The sequence below is a fragment of the Triticum aestivum genome, chromosome 3B (assembly GCF_018294505.1).
Source record: "Triticum aestivum cultivar Chinese Spring chromosome 3B, IWGSC CS RefSeq v2.1, whole genome shotgun sequence".
Lineage (NCBI taxonomy): Eukaryota > Viridiplantae > Streptophyta > Magnoliopsida > Poales > Poaceae > Triticum > Triticum aestivum.
In genome coordinates this window covers 215,172,845-215,190,015 of record NC_057801.1, presented here as the reverse complement: position 1 = coordinate 215,190,015, position 17,171 = coordinate 215,172,845, and the positions used below count along the sequence as shown (strand labels likewise).

Below are 17,171 nucleotides of genomic sequence, written 5' to 3'. Positions count from 1 at the left end.
CTCCCACACTGTTGAAAAGAATAGGCGACCAAGGGGCTTCATGTCGCAATCCCTTTCGTATTTGGAAATATTGAACAATGTCGTTATTTACCTTGACACCCACATTGCCTCTTGTGATAAATGAGTCAACCCACTGACACCATTTTATCGGGAAGCCTTTCATGCGCATATATTGTTGCAAGAATGACCATTTAACTTTTTCGTAGGATTTTCAAAAATTCACTATGAAGATAACTCCATCAAATTTCTTCGAGTGTAGCTCGTGAATCATTTCATGCAAGACAACAATCCGTCCTCGATCCTAACACGCGCCCTTTCGTCCGCCTCCCGGGTTTGTGTCCAGTCATTTCCATGGCCCTCTTTTATGGCCCGGGTGGCGGTATCTTCAGCGACTTTGGGTGGGTACTGGTGCAAATAGTTTGGATCAAGACTAATGGCCTATATGTCCATGTAATGTTTAATCAGCTGCAACCATCGTTATTGTAGCCGAGTTAATCAACTGCAACCATCGTTATTGTATTCAAATTTGGCTCGTGTTGTTGCGTCTCGAGCTTTATAATGAATGGGTCTCACTTTCACGTCTTGTGTTGTTTCTTTTGTTCTAATCTGGGTCGGGGTTGGTTGTCATCTTCTCGAATCGCTGTATTTTGGGTTGATGATCCTTATATCAATTAGATTTTCAGTCGATTCATGCAGGTATGGCGTGCTATCATATTATTTCTTAATGAATATACATGTGACTCTCCTACATGGTTTAAAGAAATCGTAACTGCAACTTTCCCACTGAATTGAGCACATGTTGTCTCCACTTGCTACCACACTAGTGTCGATTCACCCTATCACTAGCTATTAACCTTTGTTGAATGGAGAGAAAGGGAAAATGAAGGTGTAGATGGAGCAAAGAAAAATATAGTCAATGCTTGGTTGGAATATGAGTACTTTTAGCAAAGTTTCAGTATTTATTTCACTACTAAATTAAAATATTTGAATTTTACTGATAAGTTATATATTTCAAAACATCTGAGAAGGGTGGATTTTATTTATTTGAGAAAATGATTTAGAGCTAAGAAAAATGTTTAGTTAGATGGTTCAAATGTACAATGAATATGTGTTATTGTTAGCATGACCCACTCACTGTGGTAACACCCGAGTGGCTTGTGATGTGTAGCGATGGTGACCTATCACTTGAGCGATTGTAAGACCGTTTAGTTGCTGGGGAACGTAGCAGAAATTCAAAATTTTCCTACGTGTCACCAAGATCTATCTATGGAGAAACCAGCAACGAGGGGAAGGAGAGTGCATCTACATACCCTTGTAGATCGCTAAGCGGAAGCGTTCAAGTGAACGGGGTTGATGGAGTCGTACTCGTCGTGATTCAAATCACCGATGATCCTAGTGCCGAACGGACGACACCTCCGCGTTCAACACACGTACAGCCCGGTGACGTCTCCCACGCCTTGATCCAGCAAGGAGAGAGGGAGAGGTTGAGGAAGACTCCATCCAGCAGCAAGACAACGGCGTGGTGGTGATGGAGGAGCGTGGCAATCCTGCAGGGCTTCGCCAAGCACCTACGGGAGAGGAGGAGGTGTCAGGGAGGGAGGGAGGCGCCAGGGACTCAGGTATGGATGCCCTCCCTCCCCTCCACTATATATAGGGGCAAGGGAGAGGGGGAGGCGCAGCCTTGCCCCTTCCTCCAAGGAAGGGGTGCGGCCAAGAGGGGGGGGGGAGGAGTCCATCCTCCCCAAGGCACCTCGGAGGTGCCTTCCCCCTTGAGGACTCTTCCCTCTAGGGTTTCCTAGGCGCATGGGCCTCTTGGGGCTGGTTCCCTTGGCCCATGTAGGCCAAGGCGCACCCCCTACAGCCCATGTGGCCCCCCGGGGCAGGTGGCCCCACCCGGTGGGCCCCCGGGACCCTTCCGGTGGTCCCGGTACAATACCGATGACCCCGAAACTTGTCCCGATGGCCGAAACAGGACTTCTTATATATAAATCTTTACCTCCGGACCATTTCGGAACTCCTCGTGACGTCCGGGATCTCATCCGGGACTCCGAACAACATTCGGTAACCACATACAAGCTTCCTTTATAACCCTAGCGTCATCGAACCTTAAGTGTGTAGACCCTACGGGTTCGGGAGACATGCAGACATGACCGAGATGTTCTCCGGTCAATAACCAACAGCGGGATCTGGATACCCATGTTGGCTCCCACATGTTCCACGATGATCTCATCGGATGAACCACGATGTCAAGGACTCAATCGATCCCGTATACAATTCCCTTTGTCTATCGGTACGGCACTTGCCCGAGATTCGATCGTCGGTATCCCGATACCTTGTTCAATCTCATTACCGGCAAGTCTCTTTTACTCGTTCTGTAACACATCATCCCGTGATCAACTCCTTGATCACACTGTGCACATTATGATGATGTCCTACCGGGTGGGCCCAGAGATACCTCTCCGTTTACACGGAGTGACAAATCCCAGTCTCGATTCGTGCCAACCCAACTGACACTTTCGGAGATACCTGTAATGCACCTTTATAATCACCCAGTTACGTTGTGACGTTTGATACACCCAAAGCATTCCTACGGTATCCGAGAGTTGCACAATCTCATGGTCTAAGGAAAAGATACTTGACATTAGAAAAGCTTTAGCATACGAACTACGATCTTTGTGCTAGGCTAAGGATTGGGTCTTGTCCATCACATCATTCTCCTAATGATGTGATCCCGTTATCAACGACATCCAATGTCCATAGCCAGGAAATCATGACTATCTGTTGATCACAACGAGCTAGTCAACTAGAGGCTTACCAGGGACAGATTGTGATCTATGTATTCACACGTGTATTACGATTTCCGGATAATACAGTTATAGCATGAATAAAAGACAATTATCATGAACAAGGAAATATAATAATAATACTTTTATTATTGCCTCTAGGGCATATTTCCAACAGTCTCCCACTTGCACTAGAGTCAATAATCCAGTTCACATCGATATGTGATTAACACTCAAGGTCACATCCCCATGTGACTAACACCCAAGAGTTCTGGGTTTGATCATGTTATGCTTGTGAGAGATGTTATAGTCAACGGGTCTGAACCTTTCAGATCCGTGTGTGCTTTACAAATCTCTATGTCATCTCCTAGATGTAGCTACCACGTTCTAGTTGGAGCTATTCCAAATAACTGTTCTACTTGGAGCTATTCTAAATTGTTGCTCCATTATACGTATCCGATATCTCTACTCAGAGCTATCTGGATAGGTGTTAAGCTTGCATCGACGTAACCCTTTACGACGAACTCTTTTACCACCTCCATAATCGAGAAAATTCCTTAGTCCACTAGTTACTAAGGATAACTTTGACCGCTGTCCTGTGATCCATTCTTGGATCACTCTTGTACCCCTTGACTGACTCATGGCAAGGCACACTTCAGGTGCGGTACACAGCATAGCATACTGTAGAGCCTATGTCTTAAGCATAGGGGACGACCTTCGTCCTTTCTCTCTATTCCGCCGTGGTCGAGCTTTAAGTCTTAACTTCATACCTTACAACTCAGGCAAGAACTCCTTTGACTGATCCATCTTGAACACCTTCAAGATCATGTCAAGGTATGTGCTCATTTGAAAGTTCCATTAAGCATTTTAATCTATCCTCATAGATCTTGATGCTCAATGCTCAAGTAGCTTAATCCAGGCTTTCCATTGAAAAATACTTTCCAAATAACCCTATACGCTTTCCACAAATTCTACGTCATTTCTGATCAACAATATGTCAACAATATATACTCATCAGAAATTCTATAGTGCTCCCACTCACTTCTTTGGAAATACAAGTTTCTCATAAACTTTGTATAAACCCAAAATCTTTGATCATCATCAAAGCATACATTCCAACTCCGAGATGCTTACTCCAGTCCTTAGAAGGATTGCTAGAGCTTTGCATACTTATTAGCATCTTTCAGGATCGACAAAACCTTCCGGTTGTATCACATACAACCTTTTCCTCAAGAAAATCGTTGAGGAAACAATGTTTTGACATCCTATCCGCAAGATTTCATAAATAATGCAGTAATCGCTAATATAATTCCAACAGACTCTTAGCATCGCTACGAGTGAGAAAGTCTCATCGCAGTCAACTCCTTGATCTTGTCGGAAAACATCTTAACGACAAGTCGAGCTTTCTTAATGGTGATACTTACCATCATTGTTCGTCTTCCTTTCAAAATCCATATGTACCTAATAGCCTTACGACAATCAAGTAGTTCTTCCAAAGTCTACACTTTGTTTTCATACATGGATCCTTTCTCGGATTATATGGCTTTGAGCCATTCGTCGGAATCCGGGCCCACCATCGCTTCTCCATAGCTCGTAGGTTCATTGTTGTCTAGCAACATGACTTCCAAGACAGGATTACGTACCACTCTGAAGTAGTACGCATCCTTGTCATCCCACGAGGTTTGTTAGTGACTTGATCTGAAGTTTCATGATCACTATCATAAGCTTCCACTTCAATTGGTGTAGGTGCCACAGGAACAACTTCCTGTGCCCTGCCACACACTAGTTGAAGAGACGGTTCAATAACCTCATCAAGTCTCCACCATCCTCCCACTCAACTCTTTCGAGAGAAACCTTTCCTCGAGAAAGGACCCGATTCAAGAAACAATCCATATTGCTTTCGGATCTGAATTAGGAGGTATACCCAACTGTTTTGGGTTGTCCTATGAAGATGCATTTATCCGCTTTGGTTTCGAGCTTATCGGCCTGAAACTTTTCCACATAAGCATCGCAGCCCCAAACTTTTAAGAAATGACAGCTTAGGTTTCTCTAAACCATAATTCATACGGTGTCATCTCAACGGATTACGTGGTGCCCTATTTAAAGTGAATGTGGTCGTCTCTAATGCCTAACCCATGGACAATAGTGGTAATTCGATAAGAGACATCATGGTACGCACCATATCCAATAGGGTGCAACTATGATGTTCGGACACACCATCACACTATGGTGTTCCAGGCGGTATTAATTGCAAAACAATTTCCATAATGTCTTAATTGTGTGCCAAAACTCATAACTCAGATATTCATCTCTATGATCATATCATAGACATTTTATCCTCTTGTCACAATGATCTTCTACTTCACACTGAAATTATTTGAACCATTCAATAATTCAGACTTGTGTTTCATCAAGTAAATATTCTCAACATCTACTCGAATCATCTGTGAAGTAAGAACATAACGATATCCACTACACGCCTCAGCACTCATTGGACTGCACACATCAAAATGTATTACTTCCAGCAAGTTGCTTTCTGGTTCCATTTTACTGAAAACGAGGCTTTCAGTCATCTTGCCCATGTGGTATGATTTGCATGTCTCAAGTGATTCAAAATCAAGTGAGTCCAAACGGTCCATTTGCATGGAGTTTCTTCATGCATATACACCAATAGACATGGTTCGCATGTCTCAAACCTTTCAAAAACGAGTGAGCCCAAAGATCCATCAACATGGAGCTTCTTCATGCATTTTATACCGATATGACTTACGTGGCAGTGCCATAAGTAGGTGGTACTATCATTACTATCTTTTGGCATGAACATGTGTATCACTACGATCGAGATTCAATAAACCATTCATTTTAGGTGTAAGACCATTGAAGGTATTATTCAAATAAACAGAGTAACCATTATTCTCCTTAAATGAATAACCGTATTGCGATAGACATAATCCAATCATGTCTATGTTCAACGCAAACACCAAATAACAATTATTTAGGTTTAACACCAATCTCTTTGGTAGAGGGAGCGTGCGATGCTTGATCATATCAAGCTTCGAAAAAAAAACTTCCAACACATATCGTCAGCTCACCTTTAGCTAGTCTCCGTTTATTCCGTAGCTCTTTTATTTCGAGTTACTAATACTTAGCAACCGAACCGGTATCTAATACCCTGGTGCTACTAGGAGTACTAGTAAAGTACACATTAACACAATGTATATCCAATATACTTCTATCGACCTTGCCAGCCTTATCATCTACCAAGTATCTAGGGTAATTCTGCTCCAGTGGCTGTTCCCCTTATTACAGAAGCACTTAGTCTCGGGTTTGGGTTCAACCTTGGGTTTCTTCACCAGTGCAGCAGCTGAATTGCCGTTTCATGAAGTATCCCTTTGTTCCCTTGCCCTTCTTGAAACTAGTGGTTTCACCAACCATCAACAATTGATGCTCCTTCTTGATTTCTACTTTCGCGGTGTTATACATCGTGAATACCTCAAGGATCATCATATCTATCCCTGATATGTTATAGTTCATCACAAAGCTCTAGCAGCTTGGTGGCAATGACTTTGGAGAAACATCACTATCTCATATGGAAGATCAACTCCCACTCGATTCAAATGATTGATGTACTCAGACAATCTGAGCACAAGCTCAACAATTGAGCTTTTCTCCTTAGTTTGTAGGCTAAGAAAATCGTCGGAGGTCTTATACCTCTTGACGTGGGCACGAGCCTGAAATCCCAATTTCAGCCCTCAAAACATCTCATATATTTCGCGACGTTTCAAAAACGTCTTTGGTGCCTCAATTCTAAACCGTTTAACTGAACTATCATGTAGTCATCAAAACGTGTATGTCAGATGTTCGCAACATCCACAGACGATGTTCGAGGTTCAGCACACTGAGCGGTGCATTAAGGACATAAGCCTTCTATGAAGCAATGAGGACATACGGACCTAGTCCGCATAATTTCTACTATCAACTTTCAACTAAATTTTCTCTAGGAACATATCTAAACAGTAGAACTAAAGCGTGAGCTACGACATAATTTGCAAAAACCTTTTGACTATGTTCAGGATAATTAAGTTCATCTTATGAACTCCCACTCAGATAGACATCCCTCTAGTCATCTAAGTGATTACATGATCCGAGTCAACTAGGCCGTGTCCGATCATCACGTGAGACGGACTAGTCAACGTCGGTGAACATCTTCATGTTGATCGTATCTTCTAGACGACTCATGCTCGACCTTTCGGTCTTCTGTGTTCCGAGGCCATGTCTGTACATGCTAGGCTCGTCAAGTTAACCCTAAGTGTATTGCATGTGTAAATCTGTCTTACACCCGTTGTATGTGAACGTAAGGATCTATCACACCCGATCATCACGTGGTGCTTCGAAACGACGAACTGTAGCAACGGTGCACAGTTAGGGGAGAACACTTCTTGAAATTTTAATGAGGGATCATCTTATTTACTACCGTCGTTCTAAGTAAACAAGATGCATAAACATGATAAACATCACATGCAATCAAATAGTGACATGATATGGCCAATATCATTTTGCTCCTTTTGATCTCCATCTTCGGGGCTCCATGATCATCATCGTCACCGGCATGACACCATGATCTCCATCATCATGATCTCCATCATCGTGTCTTCATGAAGTTGTCTTGCCAACTATTACTTCTACTACTACAGCTAACGGTTAGCAATAAAGTGAAGTAATTACATGACGTTTATGTTGACACGTAGGTCATAAATAAATTAAGACAACTCCTATGGCTCCTGCCGGTTGTCATACTCATCGACATGCAAGTCGTAATTCCTATTACAAGAACATGATCAATCTCATACATCACATATATCATTCATCACATCCTTTTGGCCATATCACATCACATAGCATACCCTGCAAAAACAAGTTAGACGTCCTCTAATTGTTGTTTGCATGTTTTACGTGGCTGCTATGGGTTTCTAGCAAGAACGTTTCTTACCTACGCAAGATCACAACATGATATGCCAATTGCTATTTACCCTTCATAAGGACCCTTTTCATCGAATCCGATCCGACTAAAGTGGGAGAGACAGACACCCGCCAGCCACCTTATGCAACTAGTGCATGTTTGTCGGTGGAACCGGTCTCACGTAAGAGTACGTGTAAGGTCGGTCCGGGCCGCTTCATCCCACGATGCCGCCGAATCAAGATAAGACTAGTAACGGCAAGCATATTGAACAAAATCAACGCCCACAACTACTTTGTGTTCTACTCGTGCATAGAATCTACGCAATAGACCTAGCTCATGATGCCACTGCTGGGGAACGTAGCAGAAATTCAAAATTTTCCTACGTGTCACCAAGATCTATCTATGGAGAAACCAGCAACGAGGGGAAGGAGAGTGTATCTACATACCCTTGTAGATTGCTAAGCGGAAGCGTTCAAGTGAACGGGGTTGATGGAGTCGTACTCATCGTGATTCAAATCACCGATGATCCTAGTGCCGAACGGACGGCACCTCCGCGTTCAACACACGTACAGTCCGGTGACGTCTCCCACGCCTTGATCCAGCAAGGAGAGAGGGAGAGGTTGAGGAAGACTCCATCCAGCAGCAGCACAACGGCGTGGTGGTGATGGAGGAGCGTGGCAATCCTGCAGGGCTTCGCCAAGCACCTACGGGAGAGGAGGAGGTGTCACGGGAGGGAGGGAGGCGCCAGGGACTCAAGTATGGATGCCCTCCCTCCCCTCCACTATATATAGGGGCAAGGGAGAGGGGGGAGGCGCAGCCTTGCGCCTTCCTCCAAGGAAGGGGTGCGGCCAAGAGGGGGGGGGAGGAGTCCATCCTCCCCAAGGCACCTCGGAGGTGCCTTCCCCCTTGAGGACTCTTCCCTCTAGGGTTCCCTAGGCGCATGGGCCTCTTGGGGCTGGTGCCCTTGGCCCATGTAGGCCAAGGCGCACCCCCTACAGCCCATGTGGCCCCCCGGGGCAGGTGGCCCCACCCGGTGGGCCCCCGGGACCCTTTCGGTGGTCCCGGTACAATACCGATGACCCCGAAACTTGTCCCGATGGCCGAAACAGGACTTCCTATATATAAATCTTTACCTCCGGACCATTACGGAACTCCTCGTGACGTCCGGGATCTCATCCGGGACTCCGAACAACATTCGGTAACCACATACAAGCTTCCTTTATAACCCTAGCGTCATCGAACCTTAAGTGTGTAGACCCTACGGGTTCGGGAGACATGCAGACATGACCGAGATGTTCTCCGGTCAATAACCAACAGCGGGATCTGGATACCCATGTTGGCTCCCACATGTTCCACGATGATCTCATCGGATGAACCACGATGTCAAGGACTCAATCGATCCCGTATACAATTCCCTTTGTCTATCGGTACGACACTTGCCCGAGATTCGATCGTCGGTATCCCGATACCTTGTTCAATCTCGTTACCGGCAAGTCTCTTTTACTCGTTCTGTAACACATCATCCCGTGATCAACTCCTTGATCACACTGTGCACATTATGATGATGTCCTACCGAGTGGGCCCAGAGATACCTCTCCGTTTACACGGAGTGACAAATCCCAGTCTCGATTCGTGCCAACCCAATTGACACTTTCGGAGATACCTGTAATGCACCTTTATAATCACCCAGTTACGTTGTGACGTTTGATACACCCAAAGCATTCCTACGGTATCCGGGAGTTGCACAATCTCATGGTCTAAGGAAAAGATACTTGACATTAGAAAAGCTTTAGCATACGAACTACGATCTTTGTGCTAAGCTTAGGATTGGGTCTTGTCCATCACATCATTCTCCTAATGATGTGATCCCGTTATCAACGACATCCAATGTCCATAGCCAGGAAATCATGACTATCTGTTGATCACAACGAGCTAGTCAACTAGAGGCTCACCAGGGACAGATTGTGATCTATGTATTCACACGTGTATTACGATTTCCGGATAATACAGTTATAGCATGAATAAAAGACAATTATCATGAACAAGGAAATATAATAATAATACTTTTATTATTGCCTCTAGGGCATATTTCCAACATTAGTATAGTCTACATGGGGTGGTAGTGAATAGAGAACAAGACTATCCTCCCAAATTTAAGTTTCTTTAGCAATTTTAAATTTTATACTGTTAGCCTAATGAACACCCTACAGATTTGAGTGTAGTAGAGCAAAGCAACATAAGACAACAACTTGCACAAGCAGAAGTAAGGATAGGGATAGATGAATGCAAATACTAGTTGGCTTGATGAAGATTTTTCTGGTGGTTTAAAAAGTTAGCTCTATCCTACTCCATGTTGATGAATACTTCAAATCACTAGGATTCTAGGATGACAAAGTTTTTGGTTACGAGTTCCACAAAGGTCTATCACCCACAAAGGGTCCACGAAGGAACAACCAATCTATGCCATCATGGCATACGACCACAACGGTCTAGCCTCACTTCGTGTAGACTTCACAAAGTAGGCGATCTCCAAGCCCATACAAACTTCTTGGTTCCTTTAAAGGGTTCCAAGCACACATAGTCGATATAGGAGCCACATGTCCTTCAAAAATAACAAGTTGATTTTGCTTGATGATGAATCCTTGCACATGTGCTTCAACCGATAATATCCTCTACTCTCAAAACAAAACTCTCTCGAGATATAGCTTTGGATTGGAGAGGTAGGATAGGAAAGAAAAGAGGGGATTAGAGATAAAAGACTTGGCTTGATCGTTGGAGTAGAAAACCCTTTGAACTCGACATAAGAAGCTAGTGTTATATCTCAGAAAATATGATGAGAGTGAAGTTTGCTTCTAGTGAATTGATGGGATAGATGGGGGATGAATAGGCAAGACCAAAAATCGGTATGTGATACACTTCTGAGCACTACTCTGAAGCTCAAAGTGATCAACGTGGAATCACCAAACAATGCTAAAGGTAGAAACTTTTGAACTACTCAAAAGGTCCAAACAAGGTTGTTCGGAGGCTCCGACAAACCAACATTACACCTACGCATGTTTCTGGATCGTTCGAAAATCCCGAGTGAAGCTGTTTGGAAATTCCGAAAAGTGAACAGAGATGGGAGAATAGTGCTTCGGTGGTTCGGATTGGTCGTGTTCAAGAGCTCGACCAGCGTATTTTTGTATTGGCTATATCTGGATAACCGTTCCGAAGATCCGAAGTGGAAGTGCTTAAAGGATCCGAAGAAGTGAAAGTAGGTAGATATAATGGAGAAATGAAAGACTTTTGAGGGCTTTGTAGTTGATCTTTAAGCACATGGAGAGGGAAACTTAGCCTAGCAACCTCATTCCCCTTTTGAAAATATCAGCATGCCTATGAACTCAATGTGATTCGATCACTAAAATAGAAGAAAAATCCTTGACTTGGAGTACACTTAAAGCATCAGATATTTTGTGTTGTATTGTAGGTCTTGTACTTGATTTATCTCCCGTGTACACTTAAAGCATCACCGCCACAAAGTTTGGAGTGAAACAATGGAAAATTTGTTGCCATTTTTTTATGTATAACTTTCTCTATTAACTTTTAATGAAAGGCTATATGTGGTTCTTTTTTCCTGCTTTTCGTTGGTCATGAAGTCATATTTGCATTTGACCACCTTGGACACCCAAGGACAAATATCTGGTAAGATACCTTGCACAAAGATTGGAGGGAGGTACCACAGATAGCATATAGATAATTTAGTTATTTAGAACCAGTGATTGTGATTTTCTAAGGACAGTTATGTTGATTTAATGGATGAGATATGTGTGTTATGGTGATCTAATGGTCATGGACTACTAGTGAGAAAAGAGTTTCTTGTATCCACGGTAAGATGATTTGCTTTCTTTGGGATTTTCTAGCAGTGTTTTTCTGATGTACTGTGCTTTATGTGGACAACATATTACATGTATTGAACTTCAAGAAAAGTGAGAACTTGAACTCAAAGACATTAGCAAACACAAACTGATGTTTCATCAGCTTGTGTATTTATTTTGTAAGGCCTTGTTGAATAATAAAATAAAAATAATTGTGCGCACCGCTCGATGCAGAGCCTGGGGTTGTCCTCCTTTTCGAGAGAGAGAGAAAACCATCCGATCACATTCCGTTGTCTTCCCTTGATTAGTATATGTACATTGTTGTGTTAAATGTCTAAAGACTAAATGAAGCTGCTATATATCGCTTATATTGTTTCTTCGGAAAGGGGGTTCACCCTAGCCTCTGCATCATTATTATGCATGCAACCATTTTGCCTTATAATGTTATAAATGTTGGTTTCCACAAGTATACAAAGTATACATTAGTTGAAACTCGGTAGAATCAGTCATACTTTATGTACACCATTCAAATTTATATAAACATAAAAGCATAGAACAAGTTAATCACATACAAGGATGTTACATGCCTTTATTAATGAATTGATGTAGCGTATATACAAGATCTGGATAAAATTAATTATTGAACACCAGGGCACAAATAAATTTAATTCAACAATATTGCTACAATGTAAATATGGTATGTTCATGAACCGGTCATATTCTAAATTGATCACCGGAGAATGATCACTTGAACTGTTGTTTGCTTGCAAATGTTTGCCCGAACTTCCATCCACCAGGCACAATATTGTTGAACTCAACCGTCTGCCCATCCGTGTCAGTCAACCTGAACGAGAGCATTTTCCCGGTAAGATTTGCTAGAGAGTGCCAGTTGGCACCCCAGTTACGGGACATTGACATCCAGTCGTTTGAATCAGAGCTCTTGACATCCATCGATTTGATCGAGCCAGCGGCTGCGACATTCATCACGGTAACTAGGTTGAAGTAATCGTGGCCTTCGATCTTGAACCGCACCCCACCCTTCTTCACGCATGGGACCCTGCAGAAAAATTGATTTTCTACCAACTTTAAGCAATTTTAACTTTTGAGAAAAACTACAATCTTTTAGGAAAACTCATGCATGTGTACCTCTGGTACATGACGGGGATGATGCCGCCCTTGTAAACGCCAATCTTCTCCCAGGCCGGTTGCGCCATGTCAAAGTGTGGCCTTGGCGGGTTGCACCAGCCGCCATTGTTGCTCGGAAGTGCGTTGTTAGGCGGGCAGAAGTTCGTGGCCGTCACCGTCACTGAGACGCCTGGTTTGCACCACATCGGATCTGCCAACTTGCGGTCGCATGCGATCTTGTAGCACTGTCCACATGCCGCACCATCGTTGAACAGCACCGCGCTCAGCGCTGCCGTCCGCGTACCGTACCCCGCCGAGTACAGGTTACCATACCCGCACGCTCCACCCATGGTGTCAGAGGCATCGGCGCCGCCGTAGAACGTCGCGTGCGCCCTCAGCCATTTGATCGGTGCTTTGTCCGCGGCCATGGTACACCCACAGCAGACGAACGTGAGCAGCACCACCGCAATAGCTCGAGCGGGAGCCGGCGCCATGTCGATATCTATCGATGGATGCAGGATGCCGCTTCAAACTTATCTGTGCGGAGCTGAATCTGGGAGCTGTGTGCTCTTTGCCTATCTGTTTGTTCGTGTGCTTCAGGTGGATTTGCTTCTGATGGCTAGATGTGTGATGATGTTGTGATGATCATGTGTGTTTATATAGCCTTTGCTCGTGATTGATCCATAGCTTGAGAGAGTCAGCAAGGTCATCACGAATTAATGATGCCGTAGCGTGCACATGTGCAGCCGCACCATGGCTTATGGACTAATCCGCAGACACGTACTGTTTTTCCTTATAATATCATCGTTAGTTTAGAAGTTAGCATTATATCACTGGTTGTTTATTGATCTTTGCTTCAGGCAGTGTCTACGACTGACATCTAGAGATGATTTTTGCTTGACGCTTTCGGAGGAAATAGGCGGCGTTTTGCGGTTTTCAGATGTGTATGCTTGACGTTTTCACTTTTAATTAAGGGAGGATATTTGATATTGACTTTCTTGGCGCCTACCTTGGGATGTCCATGTTCGGCTGCACCCCTTGTCTACGAAAGGATGTCTCCTATGTTCCTCGAATCGTACGGCTCATCCTGCACTGCACCTGGCCCACAACATCGACGGCGCCCATCGTCAGGTAATGATTAGTTCAAAAACACTTCTATTAAATTTTAGTTAATTGATTTTGATTTGGCTTCAGATCAAATTTTTAGGCCGTCCCATTTCTTTGCGGATCTCACCGTGCACGTGGATCGAATCAGTTGATTGTTTGGTCTTTTCCCTTTAGTGCATTTTCGGGTCGCACGTCTTGTCGTCACGCAGTCTCGCTCAACCCGTTCTTCTTCAATGCGGGGGTGGAGCAGTGACGGAGAGGCCGTTGTTGATCGTTCGTTGTGCCAGCGTGACAGGAAGAGGAGGAGTAGGCGGTGGAGGAAGCGGAGCTACCGGCGAGCTGCGGTAGGAGGCGAGCTGCGCGTAGGAGCGAGGCCATGCTGTGGAGGGAGGAGTGTCAGATTCAAATAGAATAACTAGACCACACAAATCTTAGCTACTTTTATGGATAAATTTTTGAGTTCGAGTGTGATACGAGAGGCACCTATGGCCAACCAGGAACACTGACGGATAAGGGGGGACCCTAATACAAGAGAGATAGCAAGAGGGTTATAGAAACGCGGCTTATAGCCTTACAACTTGGAGGAAAAAAAAGGGAAAACGCAAATGGACTAGTTGGCTCTCAGAAGGCTTGCCGGAAAGCCAACAGCAACACGCGACGCGGTCGCAGTTGTTAGATGCAGACGAGACACCATCAGGGTCTTCATAGCTTGCGAGGCGGTACGAAGACATGTGGACCGTTAGATCGGAGGTGGACGACAGGCGGAGCTTTCCGCCAACGGTTGTCTCGTTCAAACTTAACTAAATTGACGATGTAGTGTTAATTTCTTCAGAGAACACATACTTGGGTCCCGACAACTCCCCCAATTTAGACCAAACTTGTCCTTGGGGCTGAAAATTAGGGAATACTTTCTGAATAAATGTTACATCTTCCCAAGTAGCTTGTTTAGTGGGTAAGTTGCTCCATTTGGTCAGCCATCTAGCAACAGGTATGTTGATGTTGCCTTGAGCTCTAGGAATGAGTTTGCGCTCAAGTAGAAGTTCAGGTTCCATAAGAATAGTGCCGCCAGGGTTCAGCAAGGGCACTTCGGATTAGGAATAGCCTGAGGTCCAACATGTTTTTTCAACTGACTGATGTGAAAAGTGTCACGAAGCTTGAAGTAATTAGGGAGTAGAAGTTTGTAAGAGACATTTCCCACCCTCTAAAGAACCCTAAAAGGGCCATAAAATATGGAGTGTAGTTTTAAACCCTTGTGTATACTGAATGTTGTATGCCTGTAAGGCTGCATTTGAGGTATACCATGTCACAACAACTAAAGTCCTCTCATTCCTTTTCTTATCAGCATAATGCTTCATTCTGGCATGTGTTGTTTGTAAGTTCTCTTTGATATGGGTTGTTGTTTGTTCTGCAGCCATGATAGAAGGGAAATCAGTAGTTTGGTCCATAGGGTAGAGAGCAGCTTCAGCCAGAAGAGTAGGAGGCATGTTGTACAAAGCTTGAAAAGGGGTGATCTTGAGGGATCTATGGTAACTTGTGTTATACCACCACTCAGCTAAGGACAACCAATGCAAACATTTCATGGATTGGATGAAAGCCATGCGCCAATTGTTTTACAAGCATTGATTTACCCTTTTAGTTTGGCCATCAGACTGTGTGGGTGATGTGAAGTATTCATGTAAACTTTAATGCACAATTTCTTGAAGAGATCTTGCCACAGACGACTTGTGAATATCATGTCTCTATCAGTAACAATCATAGAAGGGAGGCCATTCAGTCCGAAGATGTTGTCGGTAAAATCCCTAGCAATAGTGCTGACAGTAATAGGGTGTTTCACAGGAATGAAATGGTTGCATTTAGTGAATTTGTCCACAACTACCAATATCATGTCCTTATTATTGGAACTGGGAAGACCTTCCACAAAATCCATAATGATGTGGCACCAAGAAAGAATTAGGGACAATAAGAGGTTGCAGTAACCCAGGGTACTTGCAGTGCTCAACTTTATTAATTTGGCAAGTAGGGCATTGCTTGATGTAGTCCATAATAAATTGTTTCATTCCTGGCCAAAGGAACAGAAGTTTCACTCTCTGGTATGTAGCTCTATGACCAGAGTGACCATCCAATTCAAAATTATGTAATGCAGACAATTGTTTAGTACCCAGAGTGTTGTTAGCTCCAATGAAAACTCTATTTTTACACCTGATTATTCCTTGTTGCAAAGTGTGATTAGGAACAGAACCAGGACTTGTGAACAACTGAGTCAGTGTAACGCCCTAAATTTTGTCTCATGATAACTCAGAGCCAATAGTGTTGTTTGGACCCTTAATTGTGTGTGAGTTGGAATTTTTCTTGTTATTTGGAAATGTTCTTTTCTCTTGTTTGAATTTGAGTTGGATCTTTTGCTTGTTAAAAGTGCTATAGGACTTAGGAAAAAAATCCTATGACCATTCTACTCCAGTACTGAAGCCCAACTTTCTACTAGTGATCATGACAGGGGAATAGGTTATAAAAGTAATTATGTTACAAAATATTTTGGCCAAAAGCTATTTTCCAAATTTAGGTTTTCAAAACCCTTGAGTCATGGATTGAACTACAAGTCATTGATTTCAGTGGAATAAAAACTTGTCAAGGTTGTTTATGGAACATACAAGTTATGGGACATCCCAAAACCACAAAAATATTATTTGAAAAAGTATAAAGTATTTATTTTATCAGCCTTTTCTTAAGGCCAGAACTGATCTTTAATAGGAAAATTCTATTTTTATGTTTCAAAAATATTTGAGAAAATTTTGGGAAGTTCACGAGAAATATAGTTTTCATATACATGAGTTTAAACCCATGGTGAAAGATCGAGGATGTCGCCTAGAGGGGGGTGAATAGGCGTTTTAAAATAATTACGGTTTAGGCTTGAACAAATGCGGAATAAACCTAACGGTTAATTTGTCAAGCACAAAACCTACAACAACTAGGCTCACCTATGTGCACCAACAACTTATGCTAAGCAAGGTAAGCAACTATGTGATAGCAAGATATATGACAAAGAACAATATGGCTATCACAAAGTAAAGTGCATAAGTAAAGGGCTCGGGTAAGAGATAACCGAGGCACGCGGAGACGACAATGTATCCCAAAGTTCACACCCTTGCGGATGCTAATCTCCGTTTGGAGTGGTGTGGAGGCACAATGCTCCCCAAGAAGCCACTAGGGCCACCGTAATCTCCTCACGCCCTCGCACAATGCAAGATGTCGTGATTCCATTAAGGGACCCTTGAGGGCGTTCACCGAACCCGTACAAATGGCAACCCTTGGGGGCGGTCACCGAACCCGTACACTTTGGCAACC

The 17,171-nt window shown here is 43.5% G+C and overlaps 1 protein-coding gene across 1 annotated transcript; it reads right to left on the bottom strand.

Annotated features, from left to right (window-relative positions):
* Positions 1-12,188: 12,188 nt before the first annotated feature.
* On the bottom strand, positions 12,189-13,335 carry LOC123065240 (expansin-A24). Its single transcript, XM_044488585.1, has 2 exons — positions 12,744-13,335; positions 12,189-12,654 (listed from the first exon to the last, which is right to left on the bottom strand). Exons 1-2 carry the CDS (start codon positions 13,214-13,216, stop codon positions 12,342-12,344), a joined length of 786 nt encoding a protein of 261 aa, XP_044344520.1. The 5' UTR covers positions 13,217-13,335; the 3' UTR covers positions 12,189-12,341.
* Positions 13,336-17,171: the final 3,836 nt, after the last annotated feature.

Excerpts from the sequence above, each read along its gene's own strand:
- LOC123065240 (XM_044488585.1), bottom strand. The coding sequence starts at position 13,216 with ATGGCGCCGGCTCCCGCTCGAGCTATTGCGGTGGTGCTGCTCACGTTC. Across the intron at positions 12,655-12,743 it reads ATCCCCGTCATGTACCAGAG|GGTCCCATGCGTGAAGAAGG; the intron begins GTACACATGCAT and ends ATTTTTCTGCAG.